Source organism: Elephantulus edwardii, unplaced genomic scaffold (assembly GCF_000299155.1).
Source record: "Elephantulus edwardii isolate Elephantulus edwardi_28Jun2011 unplaced genomic scaffold, EleEdw1.0 scaffold00140, whole genome shotgun sequence".
NCBI classification, from domain to species: domain Eukaryota; kingdom Metazoa; phylum Chordata; class Mammalia; order Macroscelidea; family Macroscelididae; genus Elephantulus; species Elephantulus edwardii.
In genome coordinates, this window is record NW_006399890.1 from 422,920 (window position 1) to 444,762 (window position 21,843).

The 21,843-nt window shown below is 38.5% G+C and overlaps 1 protein-coding gene across 1 annotated transcript in view; it reads left to right on the top strand.

Moving 5' to 3' along the window:
- SLC35F4 (solute carrier family 35, member F4) overlaps positions 1 to 21,843 on the top strand; it is a 397,435-nt gene that overhangs the window by 358,676 nt on the left and 16,916 nt on the right. Inside the window, exons 4-5 of the mRNA XM_006894325.1 lie at positions 4,047 to 4,266; positions 20,289 to 20,414. Coding sequence (XP_006894387.1) covers positions 4,047 to 4,266; positions 20,289 to 20,414 — 346 coding nt within the window. The remainder of the gene's footprint in view (positions 1 to 4,046; positions 4,267 to 20,288; positions 20,415 to 21,843) is intronic.

Consider the following 21,843-nt stretch of genomic DNA (forward strand, 5'->3'; position numbering starts at 1 on the left):
GGCACAGGACAGAGCAGAGTTTAGGGCTGTTGTACATAGGGTTGCTATGAGTCGCAAGCGACTCGACGGCACATAACAACAACAACAATATTGCTTTTTACTAGGTGTTGATGTCAAGGAGTGCTAATACACTGTTGGTGGGATTGTAAAATGGTACAACCACTCTGGAAGGCAGTTTGGCATTTCCTCAAAAAGTTGAAACAGAAACTCCGTATCACCCAGTTATTCCACTACTAGGAATATACCCCAAAGAAAGAATTGAGACACAGAGATCTGTACACCAGTGTTCATACCAGCATTATTTACTATGGCAAGACCATGGAAACAGTCCAGATGTACTATCACTACTGAATGGATTAAGAAACTGTGGTACATTTACACCATGGAATACTATGCAGCCCTCAGGAGCAATGTTTTCAAAAAAATAGTGCATAACTTAGGAGAAACTGGAGAACACCATGCTCAGTGAACTAACTCAGTCTCATAAGGACAAATACTACATAAGACCATTATTGTAAAAATGGAAGGGTAACTAGTAAGACGTGGGGTGATTTAAGGGGGTAGTCTGTCTCACCTCCCATTAGCCCCGCCCACCACAGTCATCCAGGCTCCCACCCATTCAGCCCCAACCCCATACAGTCACTCGTTTTAACCCTACCCACAAGCCTGATAGGCCTTTGGCCAACTCTGCCCCGCCTCCCAGTATCCCTGCCTTCTATAAGGGATGAGAGCAGAGGGGTGAGGATGGATAGGGTGAAACTATAGGGTTGTACAGCTTGGGGGGTGGGGGGGGATTGCTCTACCAATGTTCTTGTTATTGTTATGTGCCGTTGAGTCACTTGCGACTCATAGCAACCAGGTTTTAAAAATATTTTTATTGTTCATATACATTATGTTTCATGCATGTACAATGTGTTCAATACAGTCTTAGATTTACATTTAAAAAAAAAATAGTAGTACTGGCTGTGATAGATAAGGAATGAGCCAGCTTGTCTGGGTCCTGTTTCTCAGTGGTTTAGCAGGTAATGATATAATTTGGCAATTAGGAAGTGCTTCAATCTATCAATTAGATAATAATACAGTCATCCATTTTGTGATCCAATGAGATTGTCCTTCATTTTCTCAAGATGCCAATTTTCACATAACTGTCTGGTCTTTGAAACGTAGCCATGATGGTAAGCAAAGAGTGGGTCTATGTGCTTCTCCGTAAACATATTCTTTTTTTTCTCTTTTGTAGGGGAGGAAAGGGTTCACATTTCCCAGTGCTCTGTGCTTATGTGGAATAACATTGTCCATAGAGTATTTGATATTTCAAAGGAAAGTATTTGTCACTTGTGCAACAGCAGTGACAAATGGGCAGATAAGGAGAAGGTTGATGATGAGAAGAGAAAGGAAATGGATGGGAACCGAGGTAAAGAATTAGGGGACAGGACAGCCAGGTGTGGGCAGGAGAAGCCAGGTGTGCACAGTCCCTGCTGGGCAGCAACATTTCCACCTGAGCTGTGGGTTCCTTCTTGTCTTTCTGCATCTGCTCATTTCCCCTGATGGGCTGTGAGTATCCCACTGAGTGCATCCAGAGTCTCTGCGTAAGAGGACTCAAGCAGCATGAAGCTGCGAAGAGAGAGCCATCACTGACTAGGGCCAGTGATGAGACAGCCCCTTTAATCAGATGTGGGTTTCATTGTTGTTCTTCAGTGTACATTTAAGAAGGTAGTTAGTGTCAGGATAAACTCACAACTCTCAACTCCAATTGGATGTGGCAGCCTTTTTTTCAAGAACAAATCTTTTCTGAGTACAGTATGTGTTCTTGTGTTCAGAGTGCTTGATGAGAACTACCACTTGACCTAAGTGAGGGCTTGGACCCAGAATATCCCAGTGGCTGGAGGGCTTTAGAGAAGTCACCCATTGCCCTACCTGTATGAGCGCATGTCACTTCTGTTTGCTTGACAAAGGCTTTGCCTTTATGTTGCTTGATCCCTTCCTTGAAATTTCGTCTCTTTCAAGTTAGACTCTTAAAAACACTGGGTAATCATGTTTTCACCTTATGAGAACACTTCCTTTTTTGTTTATCTCCCATGTGAAAGTAAAACCACAACATGGAATTGTATGTGTGCAGTTTTAAGTTTATACCTTCCTGAAATTCTTGGCTGTTGAAAGCAATTAGAGTTGAGTTCAGATGTTTGCTGTGAGGTATTCTATTTGAGATTATGTTCCTTGTTATGAGTTGTTATTGTTGTTGTTGTTATGTGCCATCAAGTTGCTTCCAACTCATAGAGACCCTATATACAATAGTCCTGAAAATCTGCTCAATCCTATGTCAATCTTATTGTCTCTGACACACCTACCCTCAATACCCTAGTCACTGAGTCAATCCATCTCATTGAAAGGTCTTCTTTTCTTGTGCTGTCCCTCCACCCTTCCAAGCATGATGTCCCTCTCAAAGGACTGGTCCCTCCTTGCAGCATCATTTAATCACTCCATGTCTTGTGTTCCTCTGTTGGCATTGTTATGTACCATCAGGTAAGAACTGACTCATATCTCACCCTCCAGCAGGTTTTCAGAGGCAGTAAATCACATGGGAGGAGATTGCCAATCTTTCTCCCACAGAGCTTGCTAATGAAATGAAACTAAGTACACTATATTGGTTTATAATACTTTGAGTCACGCTTCTTTCCTTCAGAACTAGCTGGAAGAGAACAACTAAATATTGTCTAGAGCCTTGTAAGTCCCTTTTATAATAAATTTTACAAGCATGTATAACTTGTTGCTTTAAATAGGATAGTTTTACTAATCTTCAAATTACAATGTCATGGTAAGTTGCCCAGGAAATGCTTAGACAACTGGGGGGGGGGGGAATTACTACCTTCTCCAATCGTAAATGGTCAAATAATTACTCTTGTTGTATTCCTGCAATTACTGCCTTTATATTCCCTAATAACTATTCCATTAAAATATGTTTTCACTAGGTTGAACATTTTGATTGTAATAGTCCCTTGGGCTAAATAATCAATTTAGCCAAAAAATCAAACTACTCAAAGATGTAAGGAAAGTGACTTTTTTGCTTGCTGAATTCAGACAGTTCTTCCAAAATGGCCCAGTGCTTTGGATATAAATACAACCTGAGTTTTATATCTCATTTTTGTGGCCTTGGGAATATTGCAGATGTTGATCCCTCATTTTTCTGCCTTAAAAATACTGGAGGAAAAAAATGGCATCAGTTGAGCAGCTATAGTAGGATGAGGCATAGTGTTTTGGAAATAATGTTTCATGTTCTATGCGTGATATATTAGGGTCAGTCTTCTGTGGGATTCCATGAGTTGTCTATGTTGTTGTTATATACTGTGAGTTGGGACTCATAGTTGAACCTCCTGCAGGTGTTCAGAGGACAGTCAATCACATAGAAGGAGATTATCTGCCTTTTGCTCATGGAGCATCTGGATGATTTGAACCATATGTCTTTGGGTTGGCAGCTCAACTATACCACTAAGCCACCAGAGTTTCCTGTTTAAATAGTAGAGGGCATCTCGAACCGGTCACCATAGAGAAAGACTCTTTTTTTTCCCTATAATAGCGAGTCATTCAGTAATTATTCATTTCTGTAGAGTTCTGAATTTCTCTGAAAATATTAAGGTATAACTGAATGCTGTCTGTCCTGTCATTTTCAAAAGAGCATCCAGGGAGAGGTGGGCCCAGCTCTGTGCCTGGAAGTATGAGTTGTCCATAGGGAGTTGTACTGCTAACCCAAAGGCAGTTATCAGCCTCTTCAAATCAATTTGAAATCCAATTAAAAGGGTATTGAAACCCTTGGAGACCCAACAGAGGATCAGCTATGAGTTGCTTGGGACTCCATGGCCATGAGCTTAAGTGTTTTGCTAGACAACTTGTGTAGACCCTGTGGCCTGTAAGTGGCAGAGCTGTCTTTGTTCCTGAGACAAATGATCAGCCTTGAGTGTTTATGCCTTTGTCTGAAAATGACTGTCAAGAGCTAGGCAAGGCTCAATGTGTCACAAACAGTTCCTGAATATTAATCTCTTCTTCTCTCCTAGGGAATGCAGTCGGATTTTTGGTGAAGATGGTCTGACGTTGAAGCTCTTTCTTAAAAGAACTGCTCCCTTTTCTATTCTATGGACTTTGACTAATTACCTGTATTTATTGGCTTTAAAGAAGCTGACGGCCACAGACGTCTCCGCTCTATTCTGTTGTAACAAAGCCTTTGTCTTCTTGCTCTCGTGGATTGTGCTGAAAGACAGATTCATGGGAGTGAGGGTAATGGCACTCTTGATTCAGTGTGTGAGGCCTCCCTTATCATAACCCACTGGCATCAGGAGAGCTGTTTTCTTTCATGGAATGTCAGTTAAACCCTTCCCTATTGGCTCTGAGTACAGATTTTGACATTTGAAGATTAATCTGGAAGCACAGACAGTTACAGCATTATAAGAGAATAAAGAGGTTGTTTTCACTGGTAGTGAGCTGGTTTCAACAGGAGGCACTAAGATGGATAGAGAAAACAAGTTCTTTATTTTTTTAGAATTAATTTTTAAAATTAATGGTGTGATCCACAAAGGTCTGAGAAAATTAGCCACAGTTAAGATTATGATTTGCCTTTTAAATCAACATATGTTGGGACAACCCCTTCAACGTTCCTCCCCCCCCAGTGATGGATTTAATTAATATTGGTATAAGTAGAGAAGATTACCAAACAGTAATTAAAGTCACTGGTAATGACACAATGATGTTAAAAATGGCTATGTATGTAGTGTGTGACTAATCTAGAAACGGAGCTAAAAGCAGCAACTTGTACTTTGGGGTACAAATCCTTAATTGAACTGCATTAAACTTCCACCAGCCTCTTCAGTTCTGAGTTTATTCCTTTCAGGATAAAAACAAATTTCAAAATACATATATTTTTATATGTTTGGTCTGCGATAAAATTGGATTGCTTAAAAGCCAACCAGGTATAATGAGCTGGGTCTCACGTACAAGTCTCACATACAACTATGATGAAAATACAGAGACAGTAATTCTTGAGAAGTCCAAATATATAACCACATACCAGAAAATAAATATTACACTACTTACTGTTTTCTGAAAGACATGTCTCAGATTAGATTTTGAAATGTGTTTGATGTCAAAATGTTTTTTATTGGCAATGATTCCAAGGTTCTTACTCCTCAAATGTTAAAACTAATGTTTATATTACAGGGAACATGTAGATTTATGATGTCCATTAATTTTGAGAGAGTGTGTGTGTGTGTGTGTGTGTGTGTGTGTGTATGTGTGAAAGAGAGAGAGAGCCAGACAGAGACAGAGACACTAAGTAAGCAAATTATGGTTCTGTTTCCTCAGCTAGGGGATTGACATAGTGACTGCTACAATGGGCTCTAGTGTGTCAGGACGTGTAAGGATGGTGCAGGATAGAGCAGGGTTCAGATCCTTTGTGCATAGTGTCATTATGAGTGATGCTCAACTCGATGACACCTAACAATAACAACTTCTGGGAAAGAAAGCTCAGAGTGAAGTGTAAAGTGAACAATAAGTAGAAAACTGGTAGAAGACAAAATGTGAATACAGTGTAAATGGGTCTAAGATTTAGACTCTGTCCAAATGTGTTGCCATATTCTCCACTAGTTAAGGTGACAACCAAAGGGTTCTGATTTGTATTATTTACTTGCAACAATCAATATCAGGCAGAACCTTTGTCCAGTCCTTGAGACCAGGGACCTTCTCTGTGATGTCCACCACAGCATTCAGGAGGGGCTATGTAATCTGCAGTGCTCACTATAAAATGAAAATGCAGGATTCCTTGTTCAAAAATTAGTAGTAATTTCAAGATAGTTCTAAGGCAGGACTCTTCTAAGTTCCTGCTACAACACAGGCAGGTAGTATGCCCCAAAAGCCAGCCCAGTCTCTATTTCCAACATCTGGAATAATACAAGATACAACATTCAAGTCCAATAGGTATCTAAGGAGATAGCAGATGAACACTTCCTTATACCATCTACCACCATCGTTGACCACCCATGAGAAACCTAAGTTTTTACACAAGAGGGAGAAAGACAGGATATTTGGGAGCTTTTCTGCCCTTTCAGTGATATCTGAATGACAAAGAAAATCAACATATTCACTATTAAAGTTACCAGATAAAATGGTAAGAAAACCTACATTTTAAAGTAAATGAATGCATTTAACCATGGCCTTTACCAATGGCCTTTACCAACAAGAGGTTGCATTGTAAAAAAGTATAATGTTTATCCTTTCAAGAGGATATGATGGAACAAATCTACAAAATACATTTTGCAAGTTGGCATCAGTAGTGAGTTGAATGATGATTCTCAAGTTTTTTCCAACTTCTAAACCTAAGAACCTTTTTTTAAAAAAAGAATCTTCATCGATTTAATTTAGTTAAAGGATCTCAAGATGATGAGATTATCCTCAGTTATCCAGGTGGTCCCTAAAGCCAGTAATAAGTGTCTTTATATGGGACATACACATGAAGAGAAGTCAGTTACCACAGAGATTGGAGTGATGTAGCCAGAAGCCTACAGCATGCTGGAGCAGTCACCAGAAGCTGGGATAGAGTGTATTCTCCCTTAGAAGCCCCAGAAGAGGTGCCCTGCTGGATTATGAACATCTAATCTCCAGGAAAGTCACCCAAAGTGGGTGATTTTAATCTGTGGCCCTCGGACCTGGTTCAAATTGTTTTTCTGTTAAACATTCTTCTAGGGGTATAACACTGATCTGTGCATTGCTGTACAGAGGTAACTCATGGTTGCTGTGATGCTGAACACTGTGACAGTGATGTGTCAAATGTGATAATGGTTACCCATGGTGGACAGTGTTTGGTGGAGCTTCCCAATTAAAACAAGCTTGGAAGCAGGAGTTACATCCACTTCTGAAATGGCTTGCTTCCGGAAACTCTATAGTGCTCAGAAAATAAATAAGAGAAAATAAATTTCTCTTGTGCTAAGTCATCACGTTTGTGGTAATTTATTGCAATAGACACAGTAAAATAATGCAGCATCTGTAAAGAATAAGCCACGATGAATGATATGTTAAGTAGCCAATAAGTACTTGTTATAAAAAGTACATAAATGAAGATATCTTAGATGGCAAAAATAGTAAGCATTCATGTCAGGCATACTGGTCGGAGTCAGTTTTCTTCCTAAATATCACAAAGTACTTCAGTTCTCACTGTGACATAATTAGGAAGTGTTTAATGCCATGTTGCAGAAGAATGTCAAAGTATAATTTTAATAATGCCCATTTTCAGGCCATGCAATGTGAGAAGCACCAAAACATAGTTAGCATTTTGCCTTTTGACAGTATCAGCAATTCTTCTTCTCCTGAGACATGTTGAGAACATGTATAATTAGGTCATTTGTGAAATTAAAAGAGGGCAGATAAAGTTCTGACAACATAAATAGAGCTTCTACTTACCACCTTTGTTTTAAAACTCTAAAACATGTTTTTCTACATGCTGTCTCATTGATCACTGTTAAAAATAAGCATCTAAAGGGTTGCTTTCAGTCATTAGAGTAAAATTTCTGAGTGACTCTAATGCTGTAATTGTTCGGACTTGAGTAACTAATATAACTCTCCACTTGTGTGACTGCAAAAATGACTACAGTTAAGGGGAAACAATAAGGTCTTCTCTACTTCTATTCTTCCCTGTCCAAATAATATCATGGACTGAATAAGGGACACTTTCAGTGATAATGTCAGTGAACATGGATTTTTCCTGAACTCCAGCTGACCAGAATTACCAATTAGCATTACTCTGCCAAAAACTAATTATGTATTATGAATCACTTGCTAATATTTTGTTTCCTTGGAATATTGACTGAATTATAGATGGCAGGAAATCTGATACACATTTCTTTTTCTATTATGAAGTCATTTCAATTAATTTGCTGGCAAACTTTGATGTGCAGATAAGTCTTTCAGAAGCAAATCTTTGATCTTTTCATGAAAATTAGTAAACATCTTCAAAGATGATCTTTTTAATGGGGAAAAATGCTAGTAAATCTTCATTCAGCTCTTGCAGCTTTGAAGAGCTTCATGTCTCTGAGTTGTACTTTGCTTGCCTAAAATCCGCAAATTATGAAAATCCTAAGAATCACCTTCATGGAAGGAAGTTCTCCCCAGGTGAAATGAACCACTGAGAATATTTTCTTCTCTCCGGTGTCTGTTTCATTTCGTTAGAAAATAGGTGTCAGGCTAGAAAGTTAGAATTTTTTCTTTCAAATCTGAACTCTTTTGTGTGTTTTTTTAAATTATTAATTAAAAATTTTCTCTCACCTTTGAGGTTTTTTTGTACATGGGGGGGAAATGGTGGGTAGCAAATAGTTTAAAAGACTTCAAATTTCTTTGTGAATTTGAGAAATGAGTTCATATCACTTTAGCTTTATATTCAAGTATTTTCCAGCTATATTCACTTAGATGCTCAAACTTTAACTATTTTGGAGACAGTCTTGATCCATCATGAACTCCTGGAGTTATGTCCATATAATTGAATATTTTATTGGCTTAAACTGCGCTTAAGTTCTACCTAGGTTTCAGTGTTCTTGAAGACTGGCCAATACTTATTGTATGTAAATTACATACTCAAGTTCCAGGTAGCCTTCATTTCCATGTTGCCTTTGGACATTTACATAGTCAATAGCCAAGTGCAGTATGGATTCTGAATCTTTATTCAGAAACTGCATGTTTCTGGGTGTAGGGGTGGTGTTCTGCCCACGAAATGCCCCTCAAAGAAATCTAAAAACACGTCTGAAATTTCAAGAGCATTTTTTTATATTGTTTCCACACGTGGAGACTTTTCTCCTTCCTCAGGAAGGTGGTCAAGGCAAAAAACCCCGAGTTTCCCCTCCCACTTGCTTTTCTAGCTCTTTTGAGTGCCCCTGTTAGGGCAGGGGGATTGCGATCATGGTTGGTGGGTTGACTTTTGATGGGCTGGCTACTTTGCCCGCCTTTACTTCTTTTATGTCACAATAAACACTATTTAATTCTTTACTTTTCAAGGACAGACCAGGCTTTACCCAAGGCACTCGTGTTTGCCCTAAGCTAAGAATTTTTATGGCCCGCTTCTGCCTCTAGCGTTAATGGGGGTTTATAAAAAAATGGGGTTTCTGCTGTCCCTTCAGTGGGGAGTAGAACCCTTTCTTTCCTTCTTGGCAAAAAAGGTGGTTTAAAAATACAGCCATGCGAGGAGAAACCTTAGTTCTAATGGAGCTTATATTTTATGCCCACAAATAATCCATAACCCCTTCAATAAGATACAGTAAATGGCTCTACTCTACCCGGCATACACACCATTAAATCTTTTCTTCAGGATTTCTTTCCTATTTTTTCATCCAAGTTTTCCTTTGACATAATTTTCAAATAGATTTTTGTTTTTGTTATGTGCTGTCAAGTCGACTGTGACTCAGTGACCCTATGAACTGTACATCTGAGCTTTGCCTTATACTGTGCCACCCTCACCATTTCTGACACACTTGAACTCATTGTTATGGTCACCTGGTCAGTCCATCTTGTCTTTGACCCTGACCCTTTCCAAGCTGGCTGTCCTTCTCCTTTAAATAGCTTGTGAGAGGATATAGGAATGCCATATTTCGTTCACTAATGTCATTAGCTGCCATTGAGTCTGCTCTCAAGTGACAACAGCCCTATGAACAGTAGATTGAAACTTTTCCCTATCTGATGCCATTTTCACAATCTCCATCATGTTCAAGCCTGTTATTTTAGTCACTGTATCAGTCATTCTCATTGAGGGTCCTCTCTTTTGCTAACCTTCTATTTCTCCCAGATTAATGTCTTTGTCCAAGAATTGGCCCCTCCTGACAATGTGTTCAAAGTGTGTGAAGTGAAATTTCACTATCCTTGCTTCTAAGCAATACCCTTGTTGCACTTCTAACAAGACAAATGTGTTTGCTCTTTTGGCAGTCCAGGGGATATTTAATCTATTCATGGATTTCACCAACACCACAGTTCAAAGGTGTTGATTAATCATCAGTCTTAATTGTAGTCCAAATATCAGATGCATATAAAACAATTGAAATTGCAAGACTTGATTCAGACATACCTTAGTCTTTAAACTAACATCCTTGCTCTTTAGCACTTTCATTGAGGAACTGTTAATGTGATGTGTGCAAAATTCTAAGGATTCTGCATAGGAATGGTTCCTTGAAAAGAAACTCTATTTAAGTAAACGCATTCACATAACAAACAAGGATAAAAATCAGGGTCCCCAAATTAGCCATTAACTCTGATTTTTAATCTTAACCAGAGTACGTTTATAGCCAAGTGACTCAATGTTGTTGTTATGTGCCGTCAAATCGCCTGCAACTCATAGCGACCTTATGTACAACACCCTAAACCCTGCTCTGTCCTGTGTCAATCTCACTGTCTCCGACCCTCATTACCCAAGTCACTGAATCTATCCACCTCATAGAGGTCTTCCCCTCCTGCTCTGTCCCTCCACCCTCCCCAGCATGGCGTTCTTCTCCAAGGACTGGTCCCTCCTTGCAACATGTCTGAAGTATGTCAGACGAAGATCCAGAATCCTTGCTTCCAAGGAGCAACCTGCTTTAACCCTCTCCAGGATAACCTGTTCATTTTCTTAGCATTCCATGGTATATTCAATATTCTTCTCCAACACCACAGCTCAAAGACCTCTATTCTCCTTCTATCCTCCATAGTCATTGTCCAACTCTGACACATAGCAAGTGATTACAAAGACCGTGGCCTGTTTCAGACACACCTTAGTCTCCAGAGTGACATCATTGCTCTGCCGTACTTTGGAGAGGTCCCTAACAGCAGACTTTCTATAGAGTACCTCTAGTTTAGAGGTTATATAGGCTTTGAGGTTCAAGGATCCATTGAAAACTAGTGAAGCCTCTTCATCCTCCATCTAGCTTACAAAAACAAAATTAACATCAAAGTCAAGGAAGGAAAGGTATTTTGGTTCATTCACTCATTTAAAATCCTGAAGGAAATAGTATAACTGGAAAATAATTGAAAGATCATCCCAATATCTTAGACCCTAAAACAGCTGCTACTGTAATGGAAATAATAATTTTGGAAACTGTCTTTGAATGGGAAACAGAGAATGAGATTGAGGCTAGTTAAGCCTTATGGAGATGCAAAGAAGGCCCAGATCTTTATGGATTTAGAGGATCTGAACTGTACAAAGAGAAAGACATGAAGGTACAAAGAAACAGAGACATCCAGAAACTAGATACTCTTTCAGTTTTTATCTGTACAGACTAATTCTTACAGAAGTAAAAGAAATCTAGCTTTCTTGCAGGGCTAGATGTGACCTTTAGTACAGTGAAATCTTTAAATGTCTATCTTTAAAATGTTTCATTTGGATTTCAGAAATAGGTTTAAAGGGCTTCCTGGTCCCTTCTGATTGGCCCTGGAAGAAAATGCAGAGGAAGGTTCTTGACTTGAGGAGGTGATACCCCTGAATTGGCATGCTGGGATCATAACTAAATTAATTCCCTTCCTGAGGATACTCACTCTGTGAAAGCACACCATGATGTTTAAAGACTAAGAGATTTAAAGCAAACAACAAAGAGATATGTCCTGGAGAAGGTGCAGCCAGAGTGCTCCTTGAAGGCAAGGCTAGCAAAGCTTCATCTTTCATACTTTGGACATGTAGCTAGTTGAAGGTAGTCCTTGGAAAAGGGACATCATGCTTGGAAAGGTGGAGGGTCAGCGAAGGAGAGGAAAACCCCTAATGATATGGGTTGACCCCATGACTTTAACAGTGGGCTCAAGTGTGATGGAGATGGTGAGGATGGCATGGGATAGGTCAAGGTTCAGGTCAGCTGTTCATAGGATCAGTATGAGCCGTACTCAATTTGACGGCACCTAACAACAGCATGGTATTCAAGTAGTCACTATGGCAGCTCTGGTGGCTTAGTGATAAGTAGTCATATTACCAGCCCAAAGGTGTACATTTCAAATCCACGACCTGGTCCACAGGAGAAAGCGGGACAGTCAACTCCTGTGAAAGTTACTGCCTCTGAAAACCTGCTGGAGGGTCAGCTATGAGTTGGTTCCGACTTGATGACACATAGCAACAACATGAATATTAACAAATCTCTTTCCATTTAAGTGGTCAAGTAGCTATCTTCCAAATTTCTTATCATAGACAAAATGAGTGTTTCCACTTATTGAAACATAGTAATTGATACTCTATCAATGAAATGAGCCTTGGTTTTTCAGCATTGCTGTTCATGCACCTGGTCTTCTTCCTTCAGCACCATTAAATTTTTATCATGTGCTATCTACTTAAATGGTTGACCTTCAACTAATTCTTTTTCAATATTGTTGTTAGGTGCTGTTGAGTTGAGTTTGAAGCATAGTGACCCTATGAAGAACAGATCTGAACCCTATTATATTCTGTGCCATTCTTACAATCTCTGGCACACTTGAGGCCATTACTGCAATCAATGTCAATCCACCTGGTCAAGGGTCTTCCTCTCCTTTGTTCTCCCTCCACCTTTCCAAGTATGATGTTCCTCTCCAAGAAATAACATTTCCTAGCAACATGTCCAACATATCTGAGATGAAGTTTTATCATCTTTGCCTGCAAGGAATACTCTGGCTGCACTTTCTCCAAAATTTTGGCAAGCCATAGGAGACTCCATACTCTTCTCCAGCACCACAGTTCAAAGACATCAATTCTTCTGTCATCCTTATTTACTGTCCAACTCTCAGCTGCATAGTAAGTGACTGAAAAGACCATGCCTGGAATCAAACATGTCTTGATCATCAAACAGACATCATTGCTCTTCAATAATTTCAAGAAGTCCTTGACCACAGAATTCCCCAATGTAGTACATCTCCTGATTTCCTGACTGCTGGTACCAAGTATATTGATTGCGAATCCAAGTAAGAGGAAGTCATTGACAGTTTTGATCTTTTCTCCATCTACCATGATAGGCAACATGCCTATCAGTCCAGTGGTAAAGATTTTTGCTTTCTTGACGTTGAGATGTAGTCCATATTAAAGTCTGCAATGTTTCATTTTCTTAAGCAAGTGCTTCAAGTCTTCCTCACTTTCAGCAAATTGTGTCTTCTGCATAATGAAGGTATAGTGACTATGTAATCCTTCCATTCTCTTTTGATGTTTCCTGAATTTTTTTCTACTGACTGAAAGAGATCCATATTTGTGTCCATTTGAAAGATAGGTGATGCAATAGAATGTGGAAATTGCCAAATAATACCATTAATAAGGAGTGCAATTAAAGATTTATTAAAGGTAATATGAAAATGATTGGAGTAGTAATAAATCAGGGAACTATCTGAAATTCAGGCTGGATTGAGAAGACTTAGAACAAGGGTCTCTGTAAGTCGGAGCCCTCTCAATGGCACTTAACAACAATAACAACATGGATAATAGCACCCTTACCTAAGCCAGATTCAGAGGATGGTAGTGGTGATAGTTTCTTATTTCATTTAGACACTGGTTACTGTTGTTGTTGTTGTTACACACCATTGAGTCAACTCTGACTATTGGCAACCCTATGAACAACAGACTCGGAACTTGCTCTGTCCTGGGCCGTCCGCAGGATTTCTGAGATACTTCAGCCCATGGTTATTGTCATTGTGTCAGTCCATCCTGTTGAAGATTTTCTTCTATTTCTCTGACCCTCCACCGTTCCCAGCTTGATGTGTCCAAGAACTGTCCTCTCCTGACAACAAGCCTAAAGTACGTGGCATGAAGTGTCACCATCCTTGCCTCTGAGGAGTACCTTAGTTGTACTTCTTCCAAGCCAGATTTGTTGTTTTGGAAGTTTTTCTGGAAGTTCCGAGTAAGTTTTGGGAGCAATATATGTTTTTTCAGAAGCCAAACAGGCAGAATCATTAGATGGTGCATTTTCAGCAGCAGAGTCCATCCTATGGATTCTAATGGGTCGCAGAAGTGTTTTGTTTGGTTATTTTTTTCCCTACAAAATATCTACCTCTGGATGAGCACTCAAGCATGTTTTATAACAATATATTTAAAGCATTGACTTCTTAATGAAGCTGTATTTCAAGAATCCTGAACCTAAATAGAGTAGGCTTGTGTTTTTCTGTTGAGACAGAAAATAGACTATTAATCTTTCTTTGATGACTGAGCATTTCTGAAAATCCTCATGACTCAGATCTGTGCTTGACTTGTTTGTTTTATGAAAATGTAAAGATTATTTACTCTCTGTGTTTAAACCAATCGTGCCAAGCAGAATCATAGGGGGATCATCTGAATGACAACTCCAAATAGGCCTTCTACTAAAAAATGTCCTGCCTTGTCTAGAATAGCGGATACTCCTTGCTACATAAATAAAAAATATATTGAAAAGGTCTTGGGATGAAAATATGGCCACAGAGAATTTGTTGTCAGATATGTGTGAAATTTACATAACAATGAAGTAAACAATTTCTCTCCTCCAACACCCAGGATCCCACCACTAAGTGCCATCAAGTTCATTCTGACTCATAATGGCCTTGTTATTGTTGTTGTTTACCTTTGAGTCAGAAGACCATCAATTGCACAGGAGGAGATTGCCCATCCTTCTCCCATGGAGCAGCTGGTGGTGGCCTCTGAACTGCGTGCCTTCAGGCTTGCAGCACAGCTTCTTGCCACTAGACCAGCAGAGCTTCCTTTAATGACCTTAAGTACAACAAATGAAATACTCCCCTGTACCATCCCCACAATCTGTTATGTTTGAACCCATTCTGCTGTCACTGTGTCAATTCACCTGACTCTGGAGAAGCTTACTGTTCTCCTCCAGAGATTGATTCTCCCCTAATAATGTGTCTATAGTCCATGAAATGAAATTATGCCCTCCTCACTTCTAAAGACCATTCTTCTAGTACTCTTTCCTTCTCCTGGCAGTTTATGGTATATTTCATATTCTTTACCAACACCATATTCAAAAGTATCAATTCTTCCCCAGTCTTCCTTATTTGTTGTCTAGATTTCCATGAATATGAAGCAATTGACAGTGCTTGAGTCAGACATACTTTAGTCCACAAAGTGCATCTCTTATTTTGAAGCAGATTTGTCCAATGGGATATAGCATTTGATTTTTTAAATGCTGCTTCCACAGATGTTGATTGTTAATACAAGTAAAGTGAAAGCCTTTTTTTGTATATAAAGAAAAAAATGAACATCACTATTTATTAGGGAAATACATCTTTTTTCTTTCTTTTTCTTTTTTTTTCTCCTTTTTTCCTAATCTATTTTTATTTACATTTATTATTAATTTCAGTAAAAATTTACAGAGACTTTGGATTTCCATTCACTGATTGTTGCACTTTTCTCCCCTCCCAACCCTCCCCCCTAGTACACTACCCTCTTGGAAAAGTAAAAGACAAATTCTTTCATTGTTTTACAGACCCTCCCCCAGGTCCACTCTACCATGTAGCCTTTGCTGTAGACTCCTGTCATGAAAAAACTACCTAATCACATATCCCTTTTAAACAGTTTTCTCCCTCATCTGTTTCAATGCAGTATACATTATTGATCCCATCTTTCTCAGTCTCTCCCCAACCCCAAGATCAATCCTGTTTTACAACAGTGGCATCATGCAGTATTTGTCCTTTTGTGACTGAGATACTTCACTCAGCATAATGTCCTCCAGGGTCACCCATTTTTAATACTATTGCATGATTTCCTTGTTTTTCAATGCAGTATAGTATTCCATGTGTGAATATACCACAGGCTCTCTATCCATTCATTTGTTGATGGGCACTTAGGTTGTTTCCAACTCCTTGCTATTGTGAACAAAGCCATGATAAACATGGGTGTGCATATATCTGCTTGGATGTCAGTTATGGTCTCTTTGGGGTATATTCCCAGTAGTGGAATTGCTGGGTCAAATGGTATTTCTATTTGTAACTTTTTGAGAAAGCACCATACCGTCTTCCACAGTGGTTGCACCATTTTACACTCCCACCAACAGTGAATAAGGGTTCCAGTCTCTCCACAACCTCGCCAGCATTTATTGCTTGCTGTTCTGTTAAATTTGCTATTCTGACTGGGGTGAGATGATATATCATAGTTGTTTTGATTTGCATCTCTCTTAGAGCTAGGGATTTTGAACATTTCTTCACGTGCTTGTTAGCCATCTGAATGTCTTCTTCAGTGAAGTGTCTGTTCATAGCCTGTGCCCATTTTTCTATTGGATTATTTACCTTTATCTTGTTGTGGTGTGAAAGCCTTTTCTACTTCAGTCTTTTCTCTGTTTATCATGATGCAATGTATGAATCAGTTGTGAGAATATTTGTTTTCTTTATGTTGCAGTGTAATCCATACTTCAGGCTTTGGTATTTGATCTTCATCAGTAAGTGTTTCAAGCCAACTTTGCTTTCAGCAATCAAGGTTATGTCATCTGCATATTGATGCTCATAGGTCTTCCTCCAATCCTGCTGTCACATTTTCCTTCATACAGTAGTCCCACTTCTCAGATTATTTGCTCAATATTTATAGACAAAGGATGCAACCCTAATGCATGCCTTTTCTGATTTTATGCTACGCAATGTTCCCTTGTTTGTTTGCCTATAAGTCTATGTACAAGTACTATATGAATACAATTAAGTAATTTAGAATTGCCAGGTTTTGTACTCTATCCATGATTTATTATTCCCACAATCAAGCTCTGGTGCTCTAGGTATAAGCTCTGGTGGTCTAGTGGTAAGAAGCCGTGCTGCAATCCTGAAGGCACATGATTCACATCCACCCTCTGCTCCACAGGAGAAAGATAGGCAATCTCCTTCCACATGATTAACCGCCTCTGAAAACCTACTGGAGCGTCAGCTATGGGGTCAGTCAGTGTGTTGCCACAACAGTTTGTAAACATCTTAAGCACAATTTCACCTGCATGCAATATTAATAGTATCCATGAATTCTCATGACTTTTGGAATATGACTTTTTCCTGGTTGGTTTTCTAAGCAGTTCTCCTCCAAATTCCCTGCCATAACAGAGTATCACCTCCAGCATAGCATCTATTTATTGAAACGCCTCAGTTGATATCCCGTTGATTCCTGGAAGCTTGGTTTTCACCATGGTCCTCAGTACACATTCAATGCCATCAGTTGTAGGTCATGTGCTACCTCTTGAAATGGTTGAACATTGACCTTTTTGATGCAGTGACTCTTTAATCCTTCCATCTTCTTTTGATGGTTAGTCATCATTCAGTATTTTGTTCCATAGAATGCTTTACTATTAGAACTCAATGCTTGAATATTTTTTTCTTTAGTTCTTTTAGTTTGAAGAAGACTCAACATGTTCTTCCCTTTTGGTTTTCGAACTCCAGGTCTTTGTACATGTTATTATAATCATTTACTTTGTCTTCCTGAGCAGCTCGTTTTCTATGTCTTCCATCTAGTTACCTCAATCGGGAATAACAGAGCCAGTCTTGATCTTAATGAATTTCCATACTGATTGGAATAAGGGAAACATGCCATATAATATGATAAAATGACCACAGTTGGGAATTATTCTTTTTCTGAGCTACTTAGTTAGTTAGTTAGTTAGTTAGTTAGTTAGTTAGTTAGTTAGATGAATAGATGGACAGATATGGATAATATATCCATTATAAGTTTTCTCTAAATAATATTTGTCTGTGGTCAAAGATTCTATAATTTTATAGCAATTCAAATGTATAACCATGGTGAGCCTTCTAAATATCTCCATTACATTTTATATCTGTGTGCTTGTGAAAATATTAGTCTGAACCACTTAAATTGACATATCAATTACACCACTGTCTCTTTCAATTGCCTTCATGGAGGGAAACATTTTCTCTTCAGGGAAACATTGAATGCTGTTAGTTAAGTTCTTAAAACATGTGCTCGCTTTGGCAGCACATATACTAAACTTGGAACGATACAGAGAAGATTAGCATGGCCTCTGCACAAGGATAGCATGTAAGTTCTTAAAACATGAAAATCTAAATAGTTGAGATTTTAAGAGATTCTTCTCCATGGTATGAGCAGAAATTTATAGGCTTATATAGGAGCCCCACTTAGAACTTGTGAATTATTATTCATACCATGGAAAAGAGTCCTTTCCAAGGCTATTGAAACAGACGGTGGTGTAACTGATATGTCAATTTAAGTGGTTCAGGCTAATATTTTCACAAGCACCTAAATATAAAATGTAATGGAGACTTTTTAGAAGGCTCATTATGGTTATAATTTTGAATTGCTATAAAATTATATAATCTGTAGCTAATACAAGTTTCTATCTTGAGAAAATTTATAACAGACATATTATGCATGCATATTTTTTTTATTTTGTCTTTTCCTCCTGATTCAGAAAAAGAAGACTTTCCAATTGTGGTCTTGGAACATTCTATGTTCCTCTCTTTCAAGCAGTGTTTTTAGGGTATTTTTTTTCTGGTCCTATTGACTGTTTCCACAATTCTCTAAGCCAGATACTTTCATAAGCACTAAAAAGTATTTTGATAATGTATAATTTTACACATTAATCACATATGCTGAAGTTCATCAGGATTATCATGTTACAGTGCCCCGACTTGAAGTTACCACCTGTTTACATGATTAAGAAAATCTAACTGATGCCTCACCAAAAGAAAACAAATATTAGTTCACATTTGTCATCCTACAAGTTCCGTCTTTTGAAAGAAATATATTTGTCCATGTGAGTATTTTAACCTGTGAGTGTTTTTAAAATATATAACCAAAATGGAAAATTCCTGTATCTGATGTACCTTTTCATTTCTCTGAAATCAGATTACCTAGAGAATTGTTGCAAATCCCTGCCTGGATGATGAATACTCAAATCAAAGAAAATGATAACCCTTTCAGAATTCCCAGGTCTAGATAACTCCTCCCCATGTTTATTTATGACTCTATTACTTCTTGTTTGGAGACTTTCCCTGACATGTCATGATCTGTGTATTAATTTCTGTTCTCTACAGTCAGTGTAAGGCATAGCATAATTGGAGCACTGTCTGGCAACTTTAGAGAATCTGATCTTCACTCAGCCAGAGAAACTCCTCCCATTAAACAGCCTCCTGGATAACGTTTTATGAAGACCATTTTTTACTGCTGACATGCTGCGCCGTCTGTACCCAAGGACTCCTACTGTTTTTTCTTAAAGATGCTTTAGAATGCTGCTGCTCTGAAATCAACCACATACTTGGTTTTGGTGGCGATTAACAAAAGAATTGCTTTAGCAACATCTAAATTACATGTGTCATCATGAGCATATCTTTTTGCATTGGCCCCAGCTGAATCTCTGGTTATGTATTTAAAAGCTACATTTTCTTATAATCCATAAATTCATTATTGATGCCTACAAAGATCCTCCTCAAAAAAAAATCTGTATGTGAAAAAGCTATCTGAAAGCTTATTATCTTGGGAATACTCAGAACTGAAGCTTAACAAAATTAATTGCTGTGTCCTTTTACATTTCTCACAAATTTTCATCTTGAGTTTGTTTGAAGTCAAGGATAATATTTCACAAGGAAATATTGTTCCCTCCTCCAGAGTTGTTGTTTCTGCTGTTTGCTGTATCCTTGAAATGTTCTGGTAGAATCAGTTCAAGATAATTAAAGAAACACAGCATTTCACTAAGGTAGTGGACTCTTGAGCTGAGTATCTCAAAGGTGACATTAATTTACAGCAAACCATAATTGCTTCAATTGAATTATGAGTATTTTTCTTTATGCAGCTAACACTCTAAAATAATGAAATAGAATTATCTATCTGTAGTTTACCCCCCATAAAAGGAATTTATCAGCATGTAAACAGAAGGAAGAGCTGGCCTCTTGGCAGTACAGACTCAGCTCAGGTCTATATAAATCATCGAAAAGGTTATTTGCTTTCTTTTATCCCCATGGCCTAAGTTTTGCCTCTTAGCTGCACCAATATTATGCTTTTCTAATCAAGTCGTGATGATGTGGAGATCTTTAGAAGCATGCACTGATCCATGAAGCTGATTAAAATGTTTACTGAATTATATGATGACAGTGTGGAAGAAAGTGCTTAGAAATAACCTCCTATTAAATTTTTTTTTCACCACAATGAGAATTAATGTTTAGAAATTTGCTCTAAAATGAAACTAAAACTTACCACTCCTTTAATTAACATGTGAACAGTTTTTGTAGTCTATGCCAGACCTTTCTTACGTTTAAACACCATTGTATGAGAATTAATTAGATTTGACCAGGCTTTTAGCAACTTGATGAAGTCTTGGTTGAATCCTCTGGAACAGAGGCAATAATATTTTTTTTCTCTCTCTCTTGTGTTGCCTTCTATTCGGCAGATAGTTGCTGCAATAATGGCCATCACTGGCATTGTCATGATGGCATATGCAGATAATTTCCACGCTGATTCCATCTTGGGGGTGGCGTTTGCAGTGGGCTCAGCCTCTACATCTGCGTTGTATAAGGTATGTGATATCCTTTCTTTTGTAGTCAAATGCCATTCATAGATCAAACCTCATAAAGCAAGGCAGCACAAAAAACGGCGGGGTGGCAGGGGAAGTGTAGATATATTTAAATCAACTAAAAATTTTATTAAGTATTTACTGTGTGCTGCAACTACTTTGATTTACTATTTACTGTTTTGATATCATGACTGCTGCACTGGTCCCTAATGTGTCAGGGAGTGTGAGGATGGCACAAGATAGGACAGGGTTCACTTCTGTTGTTCATAGGATTATTATGTGTCAAATTTGACTCAAAAGCACCTAACAACAGCAACAACTGTTTGTTGAACAGTTGCCGGAACATTTTACCTGTGTTGTTAACTTAAGCTTATGAGACACAAGTGCTTATTATCTCCATTTTCCAGAAGAGAAAACTGAGGCTTTGGAAAATTAATGTGTCAGATCAGACAGCCAGGAAATGACAGAGGCAAGGTTTGAACTCTAGGATAGAGAACTTCAAAGCTCATGTTCCACTCACCCCTCACCCTCTCTGGCCCTAATTATTAAGTAGTCATAGTGGAGGCCACTCCTTGGCAGGGTGGTTTGTGCCATGTGCCAATATCATAGATGTGAGAATAAATAAGCTGTCAGTTGAGGACTCACTGTCACCTGTGTATTAACCCCACACAACGAAAGTGCATTTTGTGCAAAATGAAGAGCCTCTTTTTCTCTCTGATGGAAGCTGGGCCCACAGTATGTACTCATCAGGCTTTCTCTACTACAGATCCTTGTCATCACTGAGAATTCTATTCAAAATCATTGCACCTGACCACAGAAGCAAGATCAGACCTAAAAGGTTATCCCTCAGAGCTCTACATTCAAGAGCCAGCTCTCTGGATGCATCTAAAGGATTGTTTCACATTTACCTCTCTTAGTATTTTAATGAGAACATACCCTTTGCCTCCCTGAAAATGTCCTTGGTATCCCTCCTGGATTCTTGTGATTATTCACCAGTGCTGCAGCTCCAAGGACATGAAGTCAATTTCCACACAGACATTTCCTGGCCCATTGATTCCATATAACAAGCTGGACAGGTGTTCATTCCATTGCTATTGGTGTCTAACATCCTGCCTTGGTTGGGAGTTCACCAAGATGCCCATAAACTAGTCCATTCTACTTTGTTAGAAGATTGGTATAAGAATAAGAGTGGTTGAAAAGATAAGACACATAGATATAGATATAGATATAGATATAGATCTGGCTTCCTTCTTTAGGATAGCCAATTACCTCTCTTTCTCATATTCCTCATGTATATTTATAAAAATCAAGGATGCTTTGGGCAGAATATTAAATGATCCAGGAAGTATTAAAAGAAGATGGAAGGAATATACTGAGTCATTGTATAGAAAGGAATTGGCACATACAGAAGAATTTAATGAAATAACATATG